This window comes from Rattus rattus, chromosome 1 (genome assembly GCF_011064425.1).
Source record: "Rattus rattus isolate New Zealand chromosome 1, Rrattus_CSIRO_v1, whole genome shotgun sequence".
NCBI lineage: Eukaryota > Metazoa > Chordata > Mammalia > Rodentia > Muridae > Rattus > Rattus rattus.
Genome location: NC_046154.1, coordinates 28,834,113 through 28,857,659, shown reverse-complemented (window position 1 = coordinate 28,857,659; position 23,547 = coordinate 28,834,113). Strand labels below are relative to the sequence as shown.

At 48.4% G+C, this 23,547-nt stretch overlaps 1 protein-coding gene and 1 pseudogene across 4 annotated transcripts; both read left to right on the top strand.

The window, feature by feature from the left end:
* Window positions 1-520, top strand: part of LOC116897089 — a 14,023-nt pseudogene extending 13,503 nt beyond the window's left edge.
* Sync (syncoilin, intermediate filament protein) lies at window positions 407-23,547 on the top strand. Of its 4 annotated transcripts, XM_032897217.1 has the most exons (5): window positions 407-603; window positions 6,984-8,133; window positions 20,075-20,199; window positions 20,339-20,415; window positions 23,063-23,547. In XM_032897217.1, exons 1-5 carry the CDS (start codon window positions 554-556, stop codon window positions 23,071-23,073), a joined length of 1,413 nt encoding a protein of 470 aa, XP_032753108.1. In that variant the 5' UTR covers window positions 407-553; the 3' UTR covers window positions 23,074-23,547. The 4 variants fall into 4 exon arrangements, with proteins under 4 accessions (XP_032753108.1, XP_032753116.1, XP_032753100.1 ...); XM_032897225.1 differs by lacking the exon at window positions 20,339-20,415; XM_032897209.1 differs by lacking the exon at window positions 23,063-23,547 and having other exon boundaries at window positions 20,339-20,677.

Genomic DNA, 23,547 nt, shown 5'->3' with positions numbered 1-23,547 from the left:
TCTCCAGACTCATGGGGTGTGGCAGTTAACACCCCCCCCTTCTCCAGCAGACGCCTTGCCCCACCCCGTCACGACAGCTGCGGGCCACCGAGAAGATGGCCTGACTCCAAGCCCTTGCGCGGGTGGGGATCTCAAGGCGCCAACACGCGGGGTGCTGGGTCCCTCTGGGTACCCCACCAGTGAACCTTCCTCCCGCCTCGATTGAACTTGGGAGCTGCTCCCCCTGGGACTGAAAACCCCCTCTTCTCCTCACCATGCAACCAGGGCCAGAAGGAAAAGTGGAGAGATGGAGGGAAGGTTCGCGAAGTGCCGCTGGGCCGCCCCCTCATCCCACCCCACCCCCACCCCTCCCACCCTCTCCCCGCCTCCAGGGCCGCGGGGGCCCGAGTCCTCCTCCCGCGGGTGATCGTCCGGCCAAGTGGGCGCGTCCCGCCCGGGCCGCCGGGATCTGGTGTCCGCTGCAGCTGGCAGTGCGGCGGGCGCCGGCACGGGCACAATCGCAGACGGCGTTGGCTATTAATAACGTTCCGGGCGAGCCCGGGGTCGTGCAGCCATGGCCAGCCAGGAACCCCTGCGCGGCGGGGACGGCGCCCGGGCCGCGAGGTAGGATCCTCCAGGGCCCGTGTCGCCGCCCGGTAGGACAGGGGGTGCTGGGTGGGCTCCCATTTCTGACCCGCGTCCCCTTTCCCTTGGCTGTGGGCAGTGGTCCTGCCCGGGTGTGGCACGGGGCGGAGCCACGGGGGAAGGGAGATAGGAGGCCCTGGTTTGGGGACCTGACACCTCTTTTGGGTGGTTTGTGTTACTCCTTCCACAGTCTGAGAGGGATTAATCCTTTCAGGCTAGCAACCTGTCAAAACGTACTTGGCCTAACTGGCCAAAAGTGTAAGTTTTGTCTTTTTTTAGTCTTATTACTCATTCGCTTGTTATCGGAGCGAGGGAGAAACCATTTGAGAATTCACTGCATTTGAGCCACTTGGTGCAGGGTTGGGCACCTGCCAGGCTGAAGTTGAGTCTGTTCAGCCGGCTTGTTCTTTCTGGTGTGGCTGAGGGTGGAGGCCTAGCGAGGGGTTGTTCTCCTGGCCTAGCACTGGGCCCTCGCTGAACCCAACAGCTGTCCACACTGTAACTTTATCACTGGGGATTCTGCCACTCTGTCTTTGCCCCGGGTCACATTGTGGCCCAGGGACTTCCCAGTGTATCAAATTATGGAAATACTTCGTGGTCCCCCCTGTTGTCACATGAGAAGACAAAGCTAAGCTGGGTCTTAACACACTTCTCCTGGATTCCCTACACACATACTAGTAAGCTCGGACCGGGCACGAACTCTTCTTTGCATGACAAATAAAACACGTCCAAGTCACAGTCTGACGGACAGCGTAAAGAAGTTGTCCAAGCCCCCTGGGACAGAGACAGAGTGGAAGAAGCCTTGAGGTCAGGGGTCCCGGCTGGGCACTGTCCCTCTCTTGCTTGGCCTCCCGTAGTCTGCTCCTTTGCCAGCTCAAGACAGCTAAAGACAACTTCTGGTACCCAGGGTGGTGTGGCAGCCTGGAAGTCAGGAGGCTTGGGTTCTATGCCACAGACCTGTGCCACTTAACCTTGGGCACAGTCATCTGGGAGTTCAGTTGGCTTTCTGTTGCCTTCAAGGTCCCCACAAGTAGCCCTGTCCTCAGGCTGTTTGCTCTCACCCAGTGCTCTCCCTTCATAATCTAATGTCCCTACTCCCAAAGGTGAGCTGAGCTGCGTTCAGAACATCGTGAAGTCACAGTGGGTGTTTGTTGGGGGACATGGTACCAACTTGATGGAATTGGAGGATTTTTAGACATTTCTTTTTTTTTCTTTTTCTTTTTTTCGGAGCTGGGGACCAAACCCAGGGCCTTGCACTTGCTAGGCAAGCGCTCTACCACTGAGCTAAATCCCCAACCCCTTAGACATTTCTTTTTTTTTTTTTTAAAGATTTATTCATTTATTATATATGAGTACACTGTCGCTGTCTTCAGAGAAGAGGGCATCTGATCTCTTTACAGATGGTTGTGAGCCACCATGTGGTTGCTGGGAATTGAACTCAGGACCTCTGGAAGAGTAGTGGGGTGTTCTTAACCACTGAGCCATCTCTCCAGCCCCCCTTAGATATTTCTTTTTTTTTTTTTTTTATTCTTTTTTTCGGAGCTGGGGACCGAACCCAGGGCCTTGCGCTTGCTAGGCAAGTGCTCTACCACTGAGCTAAATCCCAACCCCTAGACATTTCTTAAGTAAACAGATTTTTTTTTTAAAAAAAAATTTGTTTTAGCCCTGACTGTCTTGGAACTCACTATGTAGACCAGACTGGCCTTTAACTCACCGAAATCCACCTGCTTCTGCCTCCCAAGTGCTGGGGTTAAAGACATGCGCTGCACTGCCCAGCAACAGATTATCTTTTTTCTGACTGGGACATGAGCCTAGTACTTCCTGCATGTGAGACATGTGTTCTGCCCCTCAGTCTCAGCCCTAACCCTAGAAAGACCTGAAAATGACGTTTCAGAGTCTTTCAGGCTAAAAGGACTAGACACTGTGGTCTCTGGGCTCCCTCCACATACGGAACCTCAGGTGATCCTTCCTCTCTTTGCCCTTTGGCTTGCTGGCCTCTGCCTTGGGCCGTTGGGCGTAAGAGATGAGCAACCGGGGTTGGGGATTTAGCTCAGGGGTGGGGCGCTTGCCTAGGAAGCGCAAGGCCCTGGGTTCGGTCCCCCGCCCCGAAAAAAAAAAACCAAAAAAAAAAAAAAAAAAAAGAGATGAGCAACCTACAAGTGTGTATTCATGTAAGCGCTTAGAATAGTGGTCAATAGTGGTCAAGTCATCCCGAGGCGGAACATGATGGCGGAGACTCTGGCAGAACGGGAGAGGTGGGCCCTGCTGCCCCAGCGGCTGCTCCTTCCTGGTGCCAGGAATTTTACCTTCTCTGGTGGCTCTGATTGGTGTTTTCAGGCAGGTTGGAATTCAGGAAGTTGCATGTTTCAGCTACCTCCTTTAGACATGGTGGGCTCGGAGTAGGAGGTCTGAAGAGTTACCACGTGTTGCCAGGCACTGGGCGGATGGCAAGAGGAATGTGAGCTGAGGCTAAAAACTGGCCACGCCTCTGAGATTCTGAGAGTCTGGCACCGATGGACGGCTTGTGCCTGTAATCACAGCGCTTGGGAGGCTGAGGCAGGAGGATCGTGAAAAGTTCCAGGCCTGGGATTGGAGAGATGGCTCAGCTGTTAAGAGCACTTGTAGAGTGGTTGGGGATTTAGCTCAGTGGTAGGCGCTTGCCCTAGCAAAAGCGCAAGGCTCTGGGTTGGGTCCCCAGCTCAAAAAAAAAAAAAAGAACACTTGTAGCTGGCAGAGCCCCCTAAGATTAGGTTCCCAGCACCCACATGGTGTCTCACAACCATTCATAACTCCAGCTCCAGGGGATCTCATGCCTTCTTCTTTTTTTTTTTTTTTTTTCGGAGCTGGGGACCGAACCCAGGGCCTTGCGATTCCAAGGCAAGAGCTCCCCCACTGAGCTAAACCCCCCCCCCCCCTCTCCTTCCTTCTTTCTTTCTTTTTTTCTTTTTTTTTTTTTTTTTTTCTTTCTTTTTTTCTTTCTTTTTTTTTTTTCCCCGAACTGGGGACTGAACCCAGGGCCTTGCGCTTGCTGGCAAGCGCTCTACCACTGAGCTAAATCCCCAACCCCTTCTTTTAACTTTTAACTGAGTGCAGCAAACATGCACATGGTGCACAGACATGCATGCAGGCAAAACATCCAGACATATCAAATAAGTAAATATTTTAAGAAAGCGAGTCTGGGGCCAGCTTGGGCTACATAGTGAGTACCAGGCCACCCAGGGCTTTATAGCAGGACCCTGTCACAAAGGCTTTGCGACTGTGACCTGGAACAACTGTGTGGTAGACAGCAAATCATGGCCAGACTTAGCTACAGAGAGGCAAGGAAGCCCGTTAGAAGGCAGTAACAGCCAAGTCATCGTGGAGCAGGCCTTTAATCCCAGCAACTCAGGAGGAAGAGGCAGTCAGATGTTTGTGAGTCTGAGGCCAGCCTGGTCTACAGAGTGAGTTCCAGGACAGCCAAGGTTACACAGAGAAACCCTGTCTCAAAAAGACAACAATACAAACAAAAACAACCAAAAAGGCTGATACAAACCAGAGTAAACAGACCATGTGGCATGGACTAGGGCCCTAGCAGTGGGATGGAGAAGGCTGGACAGGCCTGGAGACTCCCTGTGGTAAAGGTCAGTTTGCAGGGAGGTGGCTAAATGGAGCAGGAACTATGAGCGCAGGTTTCTTTTTTTTTTTTTTTTTTTTTTTTTTTTTTTTCGGAGCTGGGGACCAACCCAGGGCCTTGCCTTCCTGGCAAGGGCTCTACCACTGAGCTAAATCCCCAACCCCCCCGCAGGTTTCTTGCTAACTGATCTGACCCCGACACTGTGGGCTGTGGTTAAGCCTGATACTGAGCTCCACCCCCAGAACCAGCCTTGGAAGCATTGGAAGGGGAGAAGCGCCCCTCACAAGCTGCACTCTGACCTCTACGTTTGCACTGTGCACACACGCCCCCTCCCAACACACACGTGCACACTAAATAAAATGCAAAAGGCATATAAATTTGAAGCAGACCTCGACAATCTCACTAGGTTGCCCTGGCTGGCCTGGAACTTGCTATGTAGATGAGGCTGGCTTAGAAACTACAGGGAGCCCCTTCCTTCTGCACGGGATTAAAGGCATACATCATTGTGCTCCACCCATTTTCCCCCCAGAGAGGAAGTAGCTTTGATATCTTCATCTCTTCATCTGGTGTTTTTTGGGGTACCTGAAGCTCAGCTATATATATATATGCCCCCTATTATAGTTCTCATGAAGCTGGGGAGAGGGCTCCATACTGGTTGGATGAGGCAGACCACCCGTAGTTTCAGCCCTAGGAGGAAGAGATGGGACTCCCCAGGACAAGCTGGCTGGGAAGATTGATGAGCTCTGGGTTTGATTGAGAGACCCTTTCCCAGTGACTAAGGGAGAAAAGCTATTCAGCAAGCGGCTCATCAACACTAGTGTTTGGAGTCCATATGCGTGTGTGTGTGTGTGTGTGTGTGTGTGTGTGTGTGTGTGTGTGTGTGTGTGTGTGTGTGTGTGTGTGTGTACACAGACATATGCAAGCACCCAGGCTGATTCTGAACTCTCTATGCTGGAAAGGATGATCTTGAACTTCTTTTTGAGCGTTGGGGTTACAGGAAGAGACATGCACTACCATAGATGGTTTTCTGTAGTGCTAGGGGTCAAAGTCAAAGCATCCTACGTGTTCCCTGAGCACTCTACTCACTGAGCTATAATCCTCAGCTGTTACTTGTGTGTGTTTGTGTGTTTGCACGTATGTGTGCATGTATGTGGAGGCCAGAGGTCAATTTTGCACGTCTTCCTCAGTGGTTCTTCATAGGATCCCTCATGGGTCTGGAGCTCGCCAGGTCAGCTACACCAAGTCTCTGGGCTTCTCCTGTCTCTGCCTACACAGCATCTGGGTTTTCCCCAGGGCTGCCAGGGCCAGCACTCAGGTTCTCCTGCTCCTGTGTGGAAAGCAGGCACTTTACTGACTGATCCATCTTCGCAACCCATTGGGTTGTTTGTTTGTTTGTTTGTTTGTTTTGGGTTTTTTTTAATTGCTTTTAGATTTGATTTCTAACATTTGTTTTTGGCATGGATGCTGGGAGGGGTGCACGGGGCCAGAAGAGGGTATTGTCCCTGATGAACTGGAGTTGCAGGTGGTTTTTCTGGGAACCGAACTCTGGTCCTTGGCAGGGGCACCCATTGCTCTTTAGATCTTTCTACTACGTCCTCTCTCCAGCCCCACCCTTGCCCCTTTAATACATACTCACTTATTTGGTGCGTGTGCGTGTGCGTGTGCGTGTGCGTGTGCGTGTGCGTGTGCGTGTGTGTGTGTGTATGTGCACTCCTGGGACAACTTGTAGAAACCAGTTATCTCCATTTGGAAGCCAGGGATTGAACTCAGTTTATCAGATTTGGTGGCAAGTGCCCGTACCTTCTGAGCCATTCACTGAACCCCCTTTTGGTGGGGGAGTGACCACCAGGAAACCAGGTCGGCCTCCAACTCACTAAGTAGCTGAGGCTGGCCTTGCATTTCTAACCCCTGTCTCTCAGCCTCCCAGGTGTTGGGATTACAGGTGTACAGGAAAGAAAGGTTGTCTTTCTTTGTTGTTTTTTGGGGACAGTTTCTCTCTGTAGTCCCAATTACCTTTGAATGTGAGTAGAACCGTGGAACACCCAGCTATGTCTGAGAGTAAACTTCCTCTCCTGGAAGTGATGTAGGCAGAGACCAGCCAGTGATGCTGTGGGGTGAGGGAACGCAAACAGTGGACTGTGTGTGGAAGAGGCAGACTCATGAGGAGAGTAGTGTCTTAGGGTTTCCCTGCTGTGAAGAGACCACCATGACCATTGCAACTCTTTTTTTTTTTTTTTTTTTTTTTTTTTTTTTTTTTTCGAGCTGGGGACCCGAACCCAGGGCCTTGCGCTTCCTAGGCAAGCGCTCTACCACTGAGCTAAATCCCCAACCCCCATTGCAACTCTTATAAGGGCACCATTTCATTGGGGCATGGCTTACAGGTTCAGAGGTTCAGTCCATTATCATCAAGGTGGGAGCATGGCAGTGTCCAGGCAGACATGGGGCTGGAGGAGATGAGAGTTCCATATTTTGATTTTAAGGCAGCCAGGAGGGGCACCTCTTCCATATTGGGTAGAGCTTGAGCATAGGAGGAGACCTCAAAACACAACCCTACGGTGACACACACTTCCTCTAACATGTCCACACCTCCGCCAATAAGGCTGCACCCTCTAGTAGTGCCGCTTCCCAAGGGTCGAGCATATTCAAACTGCCACAGATAGGTGAGAGAACCTGCTTCCGCTAACTGTGGGGTAGAGGCCGTGAGGACACGCGGCTGCTCGTTCACAGCCCAACATCTCTCTTTCAGGGATACACACACAGAGGCCAGTTTTCCTCTTCAGGACTCAGAATCCCCCAAGGAGGCCAAGACCTTTAACCCAGAGGCCACTCTGTCTTTGGAGGGGAGTGTGAACCTAGAGGACATTCTCTATCTGGGGGCATCGGGGGACTTTGAAGAGAGTCTCTATGAGGAAGAGTTTGAGAAGCCAGAGCAGACACTGTATATCGACGAATCGAGGCAGCCAGACGAGGCCCTGGACCTGGAAGAGCTTGTGAGTCCAGAGGAGACGCTGTCTGTGGAGGAACCTGTGAGGCCAGAGGAGGTACAATTCTCGGAGCAGCCTGTGGCGCCACCTGAGAGCCCAACTGCTTGCGAGGGAGAAATGGTGACCACCACGGAGGAAAGCCGTCCAGCTCAACCGATTCCCGGCACGGAGGAGAGCCTCAGCGTGGAGGACCTGGAGCTGCTAGAAGGCCGTTTCCAGCAGTGCGTACAGGCTGTGTCTCAGCTGGAAGAGGAGAGGGACCGGCTTATCCACGAGCTGGTGCTGCTCCGCGAACCGGCCCTGCAGGAGGTACAGCAGGTCCACCAGGACATCCTGGCCGCCTACAAGCTGCACGCACAGGCCGAGCTGGAGAGAGACGGGCTCAGGGAGGAGATCCGGACGGTGAAGCAGAAGCTGTTCAAGGTGACCAAGGAATGCGTGGCTTACCAATACCAGCTGAAGTGCCACCAGCAGGACGTGGCTCAGTTTGCAGACTGCAGGGAAGCGCTGACCACCCGGGCCGCCCAGCTCTCTGGAGAACTGACCCAGCTCCGAGATGCCTATCAGAAGCAGAAGGAGCAGTTGCAGCAACAGCTAGAAGCACCCCCGACCCAGAGCGACGGGCACTTTCTCCAGGAGAGCCGACGGCTGTCGACACAGTTTGAAAATCTCATGGCGGAAAGCCGTCAGGGCCTGGAGGACGAATATGAACCCCAACTGCTTCGGCTCCTGGAAAGGAAAGAGGCGGGGACCAGAGCTCTGCAGGACACCCAGGCGGAGATCCAGGAGATGAGGGAGGTTCTGAGACCCCTGGAAGCAGAGGCCCGGCAGCTCCAGCTTCAGAACAGGAACCTGGAGGACCAGATCACGCTCGTGAGGCAAAAACACGACGAAGAGGTTCTACAGTACAGGGTAGGCCCATTGGCTGTGCAAGAGACAGTTTTAGTATTGTAGTTCAGGTTGGCCTGGAGGGCTTCCTGCCTCAGCTGGGACTATAGGTCTGTGCCACCACACCCAGCAGAAGTGACATCTTTTAGCTCAAAGGAAATCTGATGTCCTTCTTTTGTCCTTCGGAGACAGGGTTATAGCCCTGGCTGTCCTGGAACTCACTCGATAGACCAGGCTGGCCTCAAATTCCCAGATCCACCTGCCTCTTCTTCCTGAGGGTTGGGACTAAAGGTGGGCGCCACCACGGCCACCCAGATAGGTCTCAGAATGTCTTTGTAGGGGTTACTTACCATTCGGTACTAGAGAAAAACCTGTTTTTTGGGCCCATTAATTTATTCTGTTGTTATTATTATTATTATTATTATTATTATTAATTTTATTTATTATTCTTTCATACAGTATATCCCGACCACAGCCTTCCCCCTCCCATATTCCTCCTGGTCCACCTCCCCGCCATCTCATTCTTTTCCTTTGGACTTTATTGATTTCACTTGGTTAGGCCTGGGTTAGGATTTTTTTTTTTTGTAAGATTTATTTATTTATTATATGTCGCTGTCTTCAGACACACCAGAAAAGGGCATCAATCAGATCTCATTACAGATGGTTGTGAGCCACCATGTGGTTGCTGGCAATTGAACTCAGGACCTCTGGAATAGGAGTCAGTGCTCTTAACCTCTGAGCCATCTCTCCAGCCCCCCCCCTCCCCAGGTTAGGATTTGACAGGTGGTTTTACATAGCACTCTTTCTCTCTGTGTATGTGTGTGTGCGTGGGTGTGTGCGTGTGTGTGTGTGTGTGCGTGTGTGTGTGTGTGTGTGTGTGTGCGCGTGGATTCTGGGGACTGAGCTCAGGACCTCACACAGGCTGGTCAAGCTCCCCATAGCTTTACTCATAATCCTCTTAACTTGAGAAGAAGTTGTCTAGGCTAGTCTTGAACTCGCTCAGTAGCTCAGGCAGGCCCTGAATTTGAGATCTTCCTGCTTCAGCCTCCCAGGTGGCTGGGATTACAGGCCTATGCTCCCAGGGTAAAATGGGCTACCATACCTGGTTTGGATTCTTATTTTTAATATATATATAGACAATGAAACCGAGGTTCAGCGAATTCGAAGTTGGGCCTGGCCAGCCCTAAGTGTTCCCCTGCTTCCTTTTTCGACTTTAACTGAGCAGTGACTCATGGTTGGCTGTAGAGAGTTAGAGCGGCCCAACGCAAGAGCTCATTCTGTGCTCTCCTGGGCACAGTGACCTCAGAACCAGCGATCCGGCCTCCACCCTGAAGCTGTGCAGGGTTTGGATGGAACCTCTTGGCATTTTCCATTTTCCTGCATGTCGCCATTGTACTCGAGTTATTTCTGATTAGGTGTGAGCCGGTCCTAGCCCCGTTTTAGAACAGAGTAGGAGATAAATACTGAGCGAATGGACGTTTGCCGGTGGCGCTGCAGGCTGGGTGTGCAGAAGGCAGGGGCTCTCGTTACTTATCCTGCAGTCCCTGCCCTGCGGCTTAGGGGACACAGCAGGCAAACGGTAAGTGTTGCTAGGCGTTGCTAGGCGTTGCTAGGCGTTGCTAGGCGCACTGAGGAAACTTCCCCGTGCGGCCTTTTACAGCCACGTTTTGTTTTATTTGCAGACAGGGTCTCAAGGGGCTCAGATTGGCCTCCGAGTTACATGTGACCAGGAGCTCCGGCTACCTCTGTCTACCTCCTGTGTGCAGGCCTTTAACTCACCCTTCTCCTGCCTCAGCCGCCCAAACCCTGGGAGTATCATACTTCAGCAGGTCTAACTTGGGATTTTTGGTTTTCGAAACATTTATTTCCTTAGGTAAACTTGGAGTCGTCTGTCTTCCCTCAAGAGAAGTCTTGAAAATGGTTGTGTTCACTTCGTTTTTTGTTTTGTTTTTAAAAGATATATTTATGTTATTCATGTGAGTACACTGTTGCTCTCTTCGGACACATCAGAAGAGGGCATCGGATCCCATTACAGATGGTTGTGAGCCACCATGTGGGTGCTGGGATTTGAACTCAGGATCTCTGGAAGAGCAGTCTCTTAACCTCTGAGCCATCTCTCCAGGCCAACAAGTCAATTTCTTTTTTTCTTTTTTTATATTTTGTATTTTTTAATTTATATTTTAACTGTTATCCCCTTTTACAGTTTCCCCTCCAGAAACCCGATATCCTATCCCCCCTCTCCCTGCTTCTTTGAGGGTGCTCCGTCACCCACCCACCCACTCCTTCCCACCTCCTTGCCCTGACTTTCCCCTACACTGGGGCATCAAACCTTCAGAAGACCAAGGGCCTGTCCTCCCACTGATGCCCGACAAGGCCATCCTCTGCTACATATGCAGCTGGAGCCATGGGTTCCCCCATGTGTACTCTTTGGTTGGTGGTTTAGTCCCTGGGAGCTCTGGGTGGGGGGGTCCTGGATGGTCGATGTTGTTCTTCCTATGGGGTTGCAAACCCCCTCAGCTTCTTCAGTCCTTTCTCTAACTCCTCCATTGGCAGAGTTTATTTCTAATCCTGTGTATCATTTGGGTGAGCGCACATGAGCACTGGTGTCCTCAGCGGCTAGAGGCATGGGGTCCACAGAAGCTGAACTCGGATGTGGTTGAGAGCTGCCTAATGGGGATCAATCGAATTCTGGACCTCTGCAAAGGCCCTGTAAAAAGCACACATCCAACTCTATGTGTGCCCTGTACCCAGCCCTCTGTGTACCCTGTACCCAGCCCTCTGTGTGCCCTGTACCCAGCCCTATGTGTGCCCTGTACCCAGCCCTATGTGTGCCCTGTATCCAGCCCTATGTGTGCCCTGTACCCAGCCCTCTGTGTGCCCTGTACCCAGTCCTGTGTGTGCCCTGTACCCAGCCCTATGTGTGCCCTGTACCCAGCCCTATGTGTGCCCCCACCCAGTCCTATGTGTGCCTGTACCCAGTCCTGTGTGTGCCCTGTACCCAGTCCTGTGTGTGCCCTGTACCCAGCCCTCTGTGTGCCCTGTACCCAGCCCTCTGTGTGCCCTGTACCCAGTCCTGTGTGTGCCCTGTACCCAGCCCTATGTGTGCCCTGTAGTCCTGTGTGTGCCCTGTACCCAGCCCTATGTGTGCCCTGTACCCAGTCCTGTGTGTGCCCTGTACCCAGTCCTGTGTGTGCCCTGTACCCAGCCCTCTGTGAGCTGTTTTTGAGACAGGCTCTCAATATTGAGCATAGAGGGCCTTAAACCCTTGATTCTCCTCCCTTAGCCTCCTGAGTGCTGAGGTCTCAAGGCCTATATCGCCATGCCTATCCAAGTTCTTTTCTTCTGAAAGGGCTCCTAAGTGGCATTTGCTGGTGACTCACTGTATCTCATTCTGGTTACTTTTCAAGGCAGCTTCTAGCTTCTTAGGTTGCGCCTGCCCTCTTGGAGTCCGTTTGTCGATACCACCACCTTCATCATCCATCCATTCACAGTTTCTACGTGTCCAGTATAATTGAGGCTAAGGTGCTGGCACGAAAAGACAGGAAATTGTCAGGGATGAGGTGTTGCTGTTCTCAGAGTTCGCATTCTGGGAGGGATGCCAGACAGAATGAACGTTTTCATAAAATCCAACATCACTGACGTTAATGAAGCTTCCTGAGCTGAGGATGTAGCTCAGTGCTAGGCTGCTTGCTTAGCGTGCACAAGGCCCTGGGTTTGACCCCCGCACTGCACACACACAAAAAGAAAGGCCTGACATGGTGGTGTGCACCTTAACACAAGCATCCAGGAAGGTGGAGCTCTGAATTTAAGGTTGGTGTGTACAGTGAACTCCATGCGGGGAAGGAAGGAAGAAAAGAGAAAAAAAAAAGGTGGACTGATTTGAGATGGATAAATATGAACGTCTTAGACTCAGTGGATAGTCTTCAATGTGCTAAGCCCAGAAGCATCTGAGGAATTAGCCCCTCATATGTGCTCATTCCTGCCTAGGGAAACAAGGGGACTGCAGCAGAATAACTCGCTAATATGTAAAAGCAAGCTCTGTACAGAGTTCAGTTTACTTTATACCTCTGCAGGATAGGAAACGTTTGAAAGGTGTGCAGAGAGGGGAGACAGAGAAGGGTCGGTCCAGCGTTCTGTAGTTCCAGAGCAATGGCCGCGCATGTAACCCTGCGTGCTGTAGAGCATGCTCTTTCCCTGCCTCCACAATATGTTTCGTTTGGGTCTCGAATGAGTTCACTGACCGGTTAGGCTAAAGTATTCCGGGCAGAGCGGACAGCTCATCAGAGTGCACAGAAAGTGAGCTCAGTATGACCGAGCTGCAAGGAATGAGGACACAGGAAGGGCTGGAGTGGGTAATGGGAATGGTTTTACATCAGTGATGTGTGTGTGTGTGTGTGTGTGTGTGTGTGTGTGTGTGTGTGTGTGTAAATACATTCAACTGTACATGCTGACTAGGTGCCCTGCTCTGTCACTCTCGACCCTCTATCAGTGAGAGGTCTCTAACAGCATGGAGCTATGCCAGTAGCTGGTCTATTCCTTTCTGCCCACAGTATGAGGACCAAAGACCTGTGCGTGATGTGATCACATTTGAGCTTGTTTGAAACTTCTGGGGATTTGAACTTATGCCTTCATGCATCTGTGCCAAGTATTCAAACTGCTGAGCCATCTTCCCTGTCCAAGTTTTCACTAAAGTCACAGACCCCCTCCCCCTCCACTCCAAATACGCTAAAAAAGTTCTTTTGTCGATTTCATACCTGTATGTGATATATTCTGATCACAGCCAACCTTCCTACTCTTCGTTCCCCAACCTCTGCCAACCCCTCCCTCTTTCCAGCAAGCCCCCACCCCCTTATATCCATGCTTTTGTTTTTTGTAAACATATATTTAGAAAGTGTAAATGTCTACATTCTCTAACGGCAGAGTGCCAAGCACTTTGGTGGTTTGGCCTTCTCGGGTTTCACAGAGAGGTCACAAGAATCTGTCTAAGGAAAGTAGCAGAGGAATGAGGAATGTGAGCTTGGAGACAAGGCCAATCCTGGCCCTGCTTCCTCACAGGTAAAATGGGAACATACCTGATTTTAACCAAGAGGCTAAGAGGCAGAGGAAATGGGACTTCCGGGGTTGGAGAGATTGCTTTTGCAGAGGTCATTCATTTCCTGAAGAGATGTAGGGCAGTTTACACCTCCCTGTGTAAATATTGTTTCTATTTGCCTGTAGTAAATGTCTCTGGGAGGCCTACTGCATCTATCTGCTAACCCAGGCCTAGTCCCGAGAGCTTCCAGCCTCTGTACAATCTTATCTAGGCCCACAATGTTTTCAGCCTCTGAGACTTACTGCTGAATAAGCTCACCCTTCCTAGTTCTTTCTGAACTATGGCTGGCTGGTTCAACTCAACTGCGGTGGCTCAAACTCCTCTCCAAGCTGACTGATTCAATCTGGCTTCTCTGAGCTTCTGACTGAATTGCTCTACTTGGCTTCAAACTCTTGTCAATCTGTTCTAATCTTCTGACTACTTCTCCTTCTGTCTCATTCTGTCTTCACCCGTGTCTAGCTTGTTCTCTCTGAAACCTGTCTGTAATTGTCCTGGTAAAATTGTCTCCTCCTTCTCTTTTTTCTGTCTCTGCATTGCTCTCTTAAGTAGCTTCCCTTTCCTCTCTCCTCATGAGAGTTGGGCAGATCCTATGTCTCACTCATTCTGTCAAATCTTTCTTTGATTTGTCACTTTTTCTTTTTTTTTTTTTTTTTTTTTTCGTGTCAAGCCAGGAGAGGGAGAGGGAGGGAGAGAGAGGGAGAGAAAAAGAGAAAGAGGGGAAGAGTGGAAGGAAGAGTGAGAGTGAGGAAGAAGAGTGAGAGTGAGGAAGAAGAGTGAGAGTGAGGAGGAATAGTGAGAGTCTCCTGTAGCTTTATTCACCACTTATATACCCAAGTCTCCAGGTAGAAAATAACTGGGAAGCACAGTGGGAGACCCTGGCTCGTGACTACCTGGCTCGTGACTTCGGTAACAAAAGACCGACTAGGAGATCTGAATAAATTAGGGAGAGATTTGTCACTTTTTCTACCACTCAAATAGCCATCACTTTCAAACATGGGTGCTTCCTTCTACAAACTAACTTTTGCCTTCATTGTTGGGGATTAAAGGTGCGTACTAAGGGCAGGTCTGTATTCCAGCCAGAGGGTGCTGAGGGGAGCACCACAATTAAAAACAGGCTTTTTTGTTTTTGTGGGTTTTATTTTTTTTTTTATGATCTATTTATTTTATTCATGAGTACACTGTAGCTGTCTTCAGACACACCAGAAGAGGGCATCGGATCCCATTACAGATGGTTGTGAGCCAACATGTGGTTGCTGGGAATTGAACTCGGGACCTCTGGAAGAACAGCCAGTACTCTTAACTGCTGAGCCATCTCTCCAGCCCAAAAACCAATTTTTTTTTTTTCCCGGTATATAACACAATCTTAGGGTTTACAGTGTGACCAAATATCCTGCAACATTCCTGTTAACTCCAGCTCCAAGGGCCTCATGACTTCTCCTGACTTTCCTAGTTACTGCATGCCCATGGTGCATATATATACACTGAGGTACAGATAAATTCATATTATTTTTTAAAAAATGGGATTCATAGCCAGTCCACAGGGTTGTATAGAACGAGCTAGCTATTGTTTGCAAAGCTGTTGCAGTAGTACCAGGCTGATACCTACATACTCTTTATTTTTGAGCCAGGGTCTCTCTCTATAGTCTAACCTGGAACTATGTAGATCAGGCTGACCTCAAACCCTCAGAGAACCACCTGCTTCTGTATACATTTTTCTTTTGTAGACAAGGTTTCTCTGTGTGCCCTTGGTCATTCTAGAACTCACTCTGTGGACCAGGGACCAGGCTGGCCTTAAACTCAGAGATCTGCCTGCCTCTGCTCCTGAATGCTGGGGTCAAAGGTGTGCACCACCGCCATCACTGTGGCCTGGTCCATTTAATTCTTTTAAAGCAGGGATTTGTTATGTATTCAGGCTAGTCTGGAACTCCTGATCCTGCTGCTCTAACCTCTAGGATTACCAGCTTCTGTTGTTGGGATGCAGGAATTGACACACAAACCATATGAACACCGATCTCAGTTAAACACACCCTAAGACAGATCAGTCAGGGCTACAAAAAAGGACTTGGGAGCCTAACTGTGGTACAAGTCTGTTCTTAGGATAGGGCTTTTTTCTTTTTAAAGATTTATTTTATTTATTTCATGTATCTGAGTACTCTGTAGCTGTCTTCGGACACAGCAGACGAGGTCATCAGATCTCATTATGGATGGTTGTGAGGCACCATGTGGTTGCTGGGAATTGAACTCAGGACCTCTGGAAGAGCAGTCAGTGCTCTTAACCACTGAGCCATCTCTCCAGCCCCCTCCTTTCCCTTTTCATTGTTTTCTTTTTTCTTTTTTTCTTTTTTTTTTCGGAGCTGGGGATCCAACCCAGGGCCTTGCGCTTGCTAGGCAAGCGCTCTACCACTGAGCTAAATCCCCAACCCCTCCCTTTCATTGTTTAACAGCTGACATTTTCCTTTGGAAGCAGACCTGGCATTTATTATATTTCTGGCTTTGTAGACTAACCAGGTCAGCCTTGAATTCATCTGCCTCTGCCTCCTGAGTGCCAGGGTTAAAGGCCTGCACCACTGTACCTGGCTTAGTCTTAGAATTTTTTAAAATTATTTTTATTAATTGTAAGTGTGTAAGTCTTGGTGGGTATACATGCACATTGGTACATACAAGCACAGATGTCAGACATTGGATTCCTGGGAGATGCAGTTACCAGCAGTTATGAGTTTGCTGAGGTGAAGGCTGGGAACTGAACCGGATTCCCTGCAAGAGCATTGTGTGATTTTTTTTTTTTTTTTTTTTTTTTTTTTTTTGGTTCTTTTTTTCGAGCTGGGGACCGAACCCAGGGCCTTGCGCTTCCTAGGTAAGCGCTCTACCACTGAGCTAAATCCCCAGCCCCTGTGTGATTTTTTTTTTAAATTTAATTTTTAAATCCTGTGTGCATGGGTGTTTTGCCTGTATGTATGTTTGTGTACCAAGGGACCAGAAGGCAGCGTAAGATCCCTTGGAACTGGAGGCACAGCTGCTTGTGGGTCCTGCTTTAAACATTGAGCCATCTTGGTGTTTAAGGGATAGTGGCAGCACATGCCTTAAATCCCAGCACTCAGGAGGCAAAGGCAGGTAGATTTCTTGGATTCCTGGCCTCCAAAGTGAGTTCTAGAACAGTAAGGAATACAGAGAAACCCTGTCTCACAACCAACCAACCAACCAACCAACCAACCAACCAACCAAAAACCCACAAAACAAAAACCCAAACCAACCAACCCAAACATCAAGCCACCACTCCAGTTAACACCCTTTTCCCTTCTATTCTCTTTAAAGGTTTATTATATACAAGTACACTGTAGCTGTCTTCAGCTGCCCCAGGAAAGGGCATCTGATCTCACTTCAGATGGTTGTGAGCCACCATGTGGTTGCTGGGAATTGAACTCAGGACCTCTGGAAGAGCAGTCAGTGCTCTTAACCGCTGAACCATCTCTCCAGCCCTCCCCCTCTATTTTTAAGACTGATTTATTAATGTATATGAGTACACTGTTACCTCTTCAGACACACCAGAAGTCATCTGATCCCACTACAGATGTTTGTAAGCCATCATGTGATTCCTGATACCTCTCAGCCCCCACCTCCTGCCCTCTTTTTTTTTTTTTTTTAAAAGATTGCATAAGGCCCTGGGTTTGGTCCCCAGCTCCGAAAAAAAAAAAAAAAAAAAAAAAAAAAAAAAACACTGTAGCTGTCTTCAGATACACCAGAAGAGGGCATCGGATCTCTTTACAGATGGTTGTGAGCCACCATGTGGTTGCTGGGAATTGAACTCATGACCTCTGGAAGAGCAGTCAGGTGCTCTTAACCGCTGAGCCATCTCTCCAGCCCTCCTGCCCTCTTTAATAACAGGTTCTACGGGTTGGGGATTTAGCTCAGTGGTAGAGCGCTTGCCTAGGAAGCGCAAGGCCCTGGGTTCGATCCCCAGCTCCAAAAAAAAAAAAAAAGAACCAAAAAAAAAAAAAATAACAGGTTCTACTTAGCCTTGGTTAGCTAGGAATTCACTATGACTCAGGAGGTGGCTTCTTCCATTCACCTGCCCGGGTTCCCTTAGAGATGCTGGCTCCACCTAGCTCCTTAAGACCGTCCTTATGGGCCTGGAGATGGTTGACTGACTCAGCTAGACCAGCTAGAGAGCTGTTTCTGAATTACCCGTGTGAGCATGTCACCAGTGTTTTCCCCCATGGACTCTGGGGATTAACTGAGGTTCTCTTATCATGTGGCCAGCACTTTAGTGACTAAGCAATTTCCCCAAAGAATACTTTACTTTTTAAAGTGATCCTCCACATAGCTCTGTCCTGGAACTATGTGGAGCAAGGTAGTCTTGGACTCAGAAATCTGCTGGGATTAAAAGTGGGTGTCATCACGTCAAGCGATTTTTTAAAAATTTTTAAAATTTTGTTTTCTCTTTTGAGATAGGGTCTCATAGACTCCAGGCTGGCCTCTTAACTCTGTGTGGCAAAGGATGACACACAGACTGAGTAGAGTTCTGGGATTACAGGCAAGCATTATCATGCTGTTTTCCTGTACTGTGCAGCATTGTCCCCACTTATGTACTTTGTACCTTAATCAAAACTGGGGCAGCGGGCTGGAGGGATGGCACAGTGGTTAGGAGCACTGACTACTCTTCCAGAGGTCCTGAGTTCAAATCCCAGCAACCACATGGTGGCTCACAACATCTGTAATGGGATCTGATGTCTTCTGGTGTGTCTGAAAAGGTTAACGGTGTACTCACATACATTAATAAATCAATCTTTAAAAATAGAAGGGGAAAGGGTGCTAACTGGAGAGATGGCTTGATGGTTGGTTTGGGTTTTTGTTTTGTGCGATCCGAAGACAGCTACAGTATACTTAGAATAAATAAATAAATCTTAAAAAAAAGAAAACCGGGGCAGTAATGCCTCCCCTCAAATGCCACATTCTTAGGTGGTAAGGCCACATCTCTGTGGTCCCCAAGGGGGCTGGGCACTAAAGACAAAACCTTTTGACAATTTTGGTTAAAGGTGAGCTTCAGCAAGTGTCCAGCATCACAGACTTCTGTGCCTCAGTATAGTATCAAAGCTGCCTCAAATCAGAAAAACCCTCTAATAATAGCACATACCCCAAACTGATCTTTTTTTTTTCTTTTCTTTTTTTTTGGAACTGGGGACCGAACCCAGGGCCTTGCGCTTGCTAGGCAAGCGCTCTACCACTGAGCTAAATCCCCAACCCCTGATTCTGTCTTTTGAAATCATCCTTTTACAGTACACCCCTTTCCCCAAACACAACACCCAGTGTCCCCAGTGTTCAGACCATTTGAGACAAAGTCACATACAGTTCAGGCTGGCCTGGAACCTGACTCTGTCTCCTCCTCCAAAATGCATATCCCGTAATTTATGCCACCATTAGGGGTCAAGCCCAGGGCTTTGTGAAGAAAGGCAGTCTGCCACGTGAGCTGCACCCCCAGCTGTCCCACCCCAATCCTCAAGGATCCAAGCCAGCTGGCAGCCACGGCAGACATGCTGACCGCCTTCCTTTACTTCCAGAAGACTCAACTAGTATCTGTCCTCAGCACCACACACGAGCTATCATCCCATACTTCCTTTTCAAAACAGGCAGTGTTTTATGTAGTGCAAGCTGGCCAAAAAGGATGTAACCAAGGATGACCTACCTACCTTCCACGTTCGCAGTGCTCCTGTGTACCACCATGGCTTCCTCCTTTCTCCTTTCAGTACTGGCTCATTAGGGTGTAGACATGTGCTCTGCTGCTGAACCCTAACTCTAGCCCCCTCTCTTCAGGCTTACCTTTGGCTTTAGTTGTAAAATGATTTTCAAACCTTAAAGAATCTCAATACTTTAAGAAGTGCAGATAAATCCTTTTTAAAAAAAACTTCCAACCCACAAGTTAGTACCTTACCATGCTCCTAAAATAGAAAGTAATGAATTGAGGAATGTGAACAACTGATAAGGCACCAAGAACACCAAACCCCTGAATATACCTTTTCACTTCGTTAACAGAACTCACTTTGCCTTGCCTGCACGTTTGTTTGTACACTTCATGTATTCTTGGTGCCCAGAGAGGTGAGGACTCAGGAGTATAGAACTAGTTACCAATGGTTGTGAGTCATGTGGGTGCAAAGAATCAAACCTCGGTCCTCTGCAAAAGCAACAAGTGCTCTTAACCGCTGAGCCATCGCCCCCACTCGCCTTTTCACCCTTGTCAAGATTTAAGTAACCTGGCTAGAGATGGCTCAGCGGTTAAGAGTACTGACTGTTCTTCCAGAGGTCCCGAGTTCAAATCCCAGCATCCATGGAAGGCTCACAACCATCTGTAATGAGATCTGATGCCCTCTTCTGGTGTGTCTGAAGACAGCTACAGTGTACTTATATATATTAAATACATCTTTAAATTTTTTTTTTTAAAAATTGGAAAAAAAGATTTAAGTAGCCAAATGATTGGTAATGTAGCTTCAGGTCAACTCCCTCCCCCAGTTGTTCCTCAGTTTTGTGAGACAGGGTTTCTGTGTGTAGCTCAGGCCATTCTAGAACTCTGTAGACAAGGTTGGCCTCAAACTCAGAGATCTGCTTGCCTCTGCCTCCCAAGTGCTAGGTTTAAAGGTTGTCAGTGCTCGGTCCTGCTACATTCAATGACACAGTGGGGGGACAGTGGTGTATGTCTTTAATCCCAGTACAGAGGGGGGCAGAGTGGAGCACATCAGAGTTGGAGGCCAGCCAGATACATAACGAGACCTTTTTAAGAAAAGAAATCAAGAAAACAAAGTAACACAGTGCAGCGTGCAGGTGCGGTACCAGCAGACATCAGTGCTCGCTGCCTGGCTCACACATGCTTGGCCATCCCTGCAGGAGCAGCTGGAGGAGATGGAAGAGAGGCAGCGGCAGTTACGCAGTGGGGTGCAAGTTCAGCAGCAGAAGAACAAGGAGATGGAGCAGCTGAGGACAAGCCTTGCTGAAGAGCTTTCCACATATAAGTCAGTGTTCTCTGCTTCGCAAGTCTCTTCAATTAAAACTGAGGATGGCGGGAGGGCCCAGGGGGAAGTTCATTTAGAAAGAAAACAAATCATTTGGGGAACCCATGAACGGATGGAAACCAGCTCTCTCTTTTTAAAGGGCCATGCTACCCAAGAGTCTGGATCAGGCTGATGCACCTACTCCTCAGGCAGGTGGAGTCGAGGCACAATCCCCAGGTGATCCTCGTGGCGGACAGTGCTGCTTGCTCATTACTGCTTGCCTAACAACACTAATGCCTCACTCTGGAGGGTCTTACTGCTACCCTTGCTTGGGATCCTCCTACCGGATCCCAAGCAGTAACAGCCATGTGCCTCTGTGCCTAATACCCACCCCCTTAAATGAAGTTTCACTACGTAGCCGAGGATGGGCTTTCAATTCAAGGCAGAATTCCTGGCCTTAGCCTCCCAAGTGCCATGTCTAGATTTTCATGCACTAACTTAAGGAAGTAAGGATAGGTCTCTCAGATACCTAAGGTCAAGCGTAATTGATTTGAAAAGCTTTAATCTTTCTTTTTTTTTTTAGACAAGGTTTCTCTGTGTAGTCCTGGATGTCCTGGAACTCACTTTGTAGACCAGGCTGGCCTTGCACTTGAGACATCCACCTGCCTCTGGAGGGTGGAGATTAATGGCTTGAGCCACCACTGCCCCGTTAAGAACTTTTAAATTATAGATATCATCTACTGGCTGGTCGTGGCTCAGTGGTTAGAACACTTGCTGAGGACACAGAAGTGGCTCTCAGGACCCACATAGCAGCTCAAGTCTGTAACTCCAGTTCTAGACAATCTAATGCCTTTAAACGTGATACACACAGGTACATGCAAGCAAAACATCCACTCACACATAAAGTATTTAAATCCAGGTTCTATATACACACTCCTCCCAACACTGGCACTCAAGCTTCCTTGGTACAGATCAAAAGGCAACCTTATTGTCAAGTTCAGAAGGACAAGAGGCCAACAAGAGAGCTAAATTACTCAAAAAAAAAAAAAAAAAAAAAAGAGGACATAAGAGGCCAAGTGTACTGCTTAGTCAATGTGTAAAACTAACAAACATGTCCATTTCTTTCTGTGTGAGTACAGGGAACTAAACTGAGGTCCTCTGGAGACGATATCCTCTTAACTACTAAGCCATCTCTCCTGCCCCATTTTTTTTTTTTTTTTTTTGCATAATAAACACAAAGGCTGTGGATTCTCTCAGTAGTTAGGACATTTTAGAGCCTAGTACTTTTAAACCAAACCACACAAGTCCACTTAGGAAGCTGAGGCCTGAGTATCATACATTCAAAAGCCCTTCCAGTAAAACTGAGATGTTGACTCAAAAAAGTACCAAAAAAAAAAAAAAAAAAAAAAAAAAAAAAAAGAGAGAAAAAGTTAAAGGCTGAGGGAATATAGCTCAGTGGTAGGCTGTTTGTTTGGCTTCTATGGGGTCCTAGTTCAATTCCTAGTATCACAAAGCCAAACAATATGCATACATGTACATAGATGGGTCACCTCAGTAGGTGGGAGAGCATAAGCAAGCATGTCTTCAGGAAGACAAACAACAAATAGAGCCAAAGCTGTACACAACCCAGATGTCCACACACTTTATCGGATACGAACAGGTAAGTAATTACTTCAGATGATTCCTTCAATAAGCTTCTAGATTTTCTCTTAGTTATACTGATCATTTGGGAGCTTTAACCCTGCAATGAGGAAATTATCTGATGAATACCTTTATAAACAGGAAAAGGATAAAAACAAATATAAAAAGATCAGAGCTGAGGATGCAATGCAGCTCAATTTATTTCAAGACTAAGCCCCAGGTTTAAGCTCCAGCACTGAATAAACGGTGTGGTGGATGCCTGCAGTCCTAGCACCTGAGACAGAGGCAGGAACATCTCTGAGTTCAAGGCCATCCTTAGCCATAAAGAGGTCCAAGATACCCTGGGCTAAAGGAGACCCTTTCAGAAAGGAAAGACTGTAGCTAGAGCTAGCTCAGCAGTTTAGATCACTTGTTCTTTCAGACAACCCAAGTTTGATTTCCAGAACACTCAGGGAGACTCACAACCGTCCCTAATTCCAGTTCTGGGGCACCTGACACCCCTTTCTGGTTTCCTCAAGCACTAAGCACACACAAAAGCAGGGAAAGCACTCATACATAAAAATATAAGGTCTTTTTCTAGCCCCCAAAGACAAAATCTCAAGAAACAACACTGACGCGGCTGGAGAAGGTCTGATTAGGAGCACTTGTGGTCTCTGCTGAGGTTCAGCTCCCAGCGCCCACACGAACCGAGTGTAGTTCCAGTATTAGGGGATCCAGTGCCCTTTCTGGCCTCCATGGGCCTCTGTGAACACATGGTATACTCACATCATATACACAAAACCCAAAGACAAGGACCAGGCACTCTAGTACTTATGTGAGGCTCAGCTCTCCTGCCTTAGCCTTCTGACTGCATTCACTGTAGCTGTGTGTCGTCACATCTGTCTACTCTACTCCTCCACCTCACGGTCACCACTCGGTTTTGCAAGTAAGAGCAACGTTAGCCCCTGCTAGTGGAATGTCATTCCTGGTCTCATGAAAGCACACTGTAGGCAGGTTCGGGGGCACATGAGTTTAATCAACACTCAAGAGGCAGGAGGATCTCTGGGAGCAAAAGGCCCAAGCGTTCTACAGTCAACTATAGTCCAGTCAAAGCTATACAATGAAACCAACACAAACAAACCACATTGTAGAAATCTTTCCCCTACCCACACTGCTCTAAGTAAACCTTTATGTTCATTGTTATAAAAATTAATTTCAGATTGTAGAAAGTACAAACTTAACTGTATTTCTTTCAATTTTACAGGGACTGTTTAGAAATGTATGGTTGGCTCTGTAACCCAGAAACAAGAACGCATTTATCAAAGGATCAGTAGGGATGGACTTTCCCAAGATAAGAGTAGCAAGCACCTGGCAAGCAATGTACCCTGTAAAAGTACAAACACTGGCGGGCTTGCCTGGAGAGGTCAGGCCAGCTGGAGGCAGACTCCCAGTCAGCTTGTATCTGGAGTCTGCTGTAGGCTGCAGGTACTGACGTCAGTGCGGCTTATCTTCCGGCAGAACCATGAGTAATGGATAGATCACCACACCCTGAAGTATCATCAAGAACATTATGGATTGCTTTGTGCTGATCCAAACCAAGAACATCTACAGGAAAATGTTGGTGTCAAAATCAGCCAATTTTTGCTATATGGATCCACAACAAAATCTTTTGTGCTACAGGTATTAAGAGTTTTAAATGACTCCACTCACAAAGCGATGTTCCCCTTCAAGTCTACACTCACATAATTT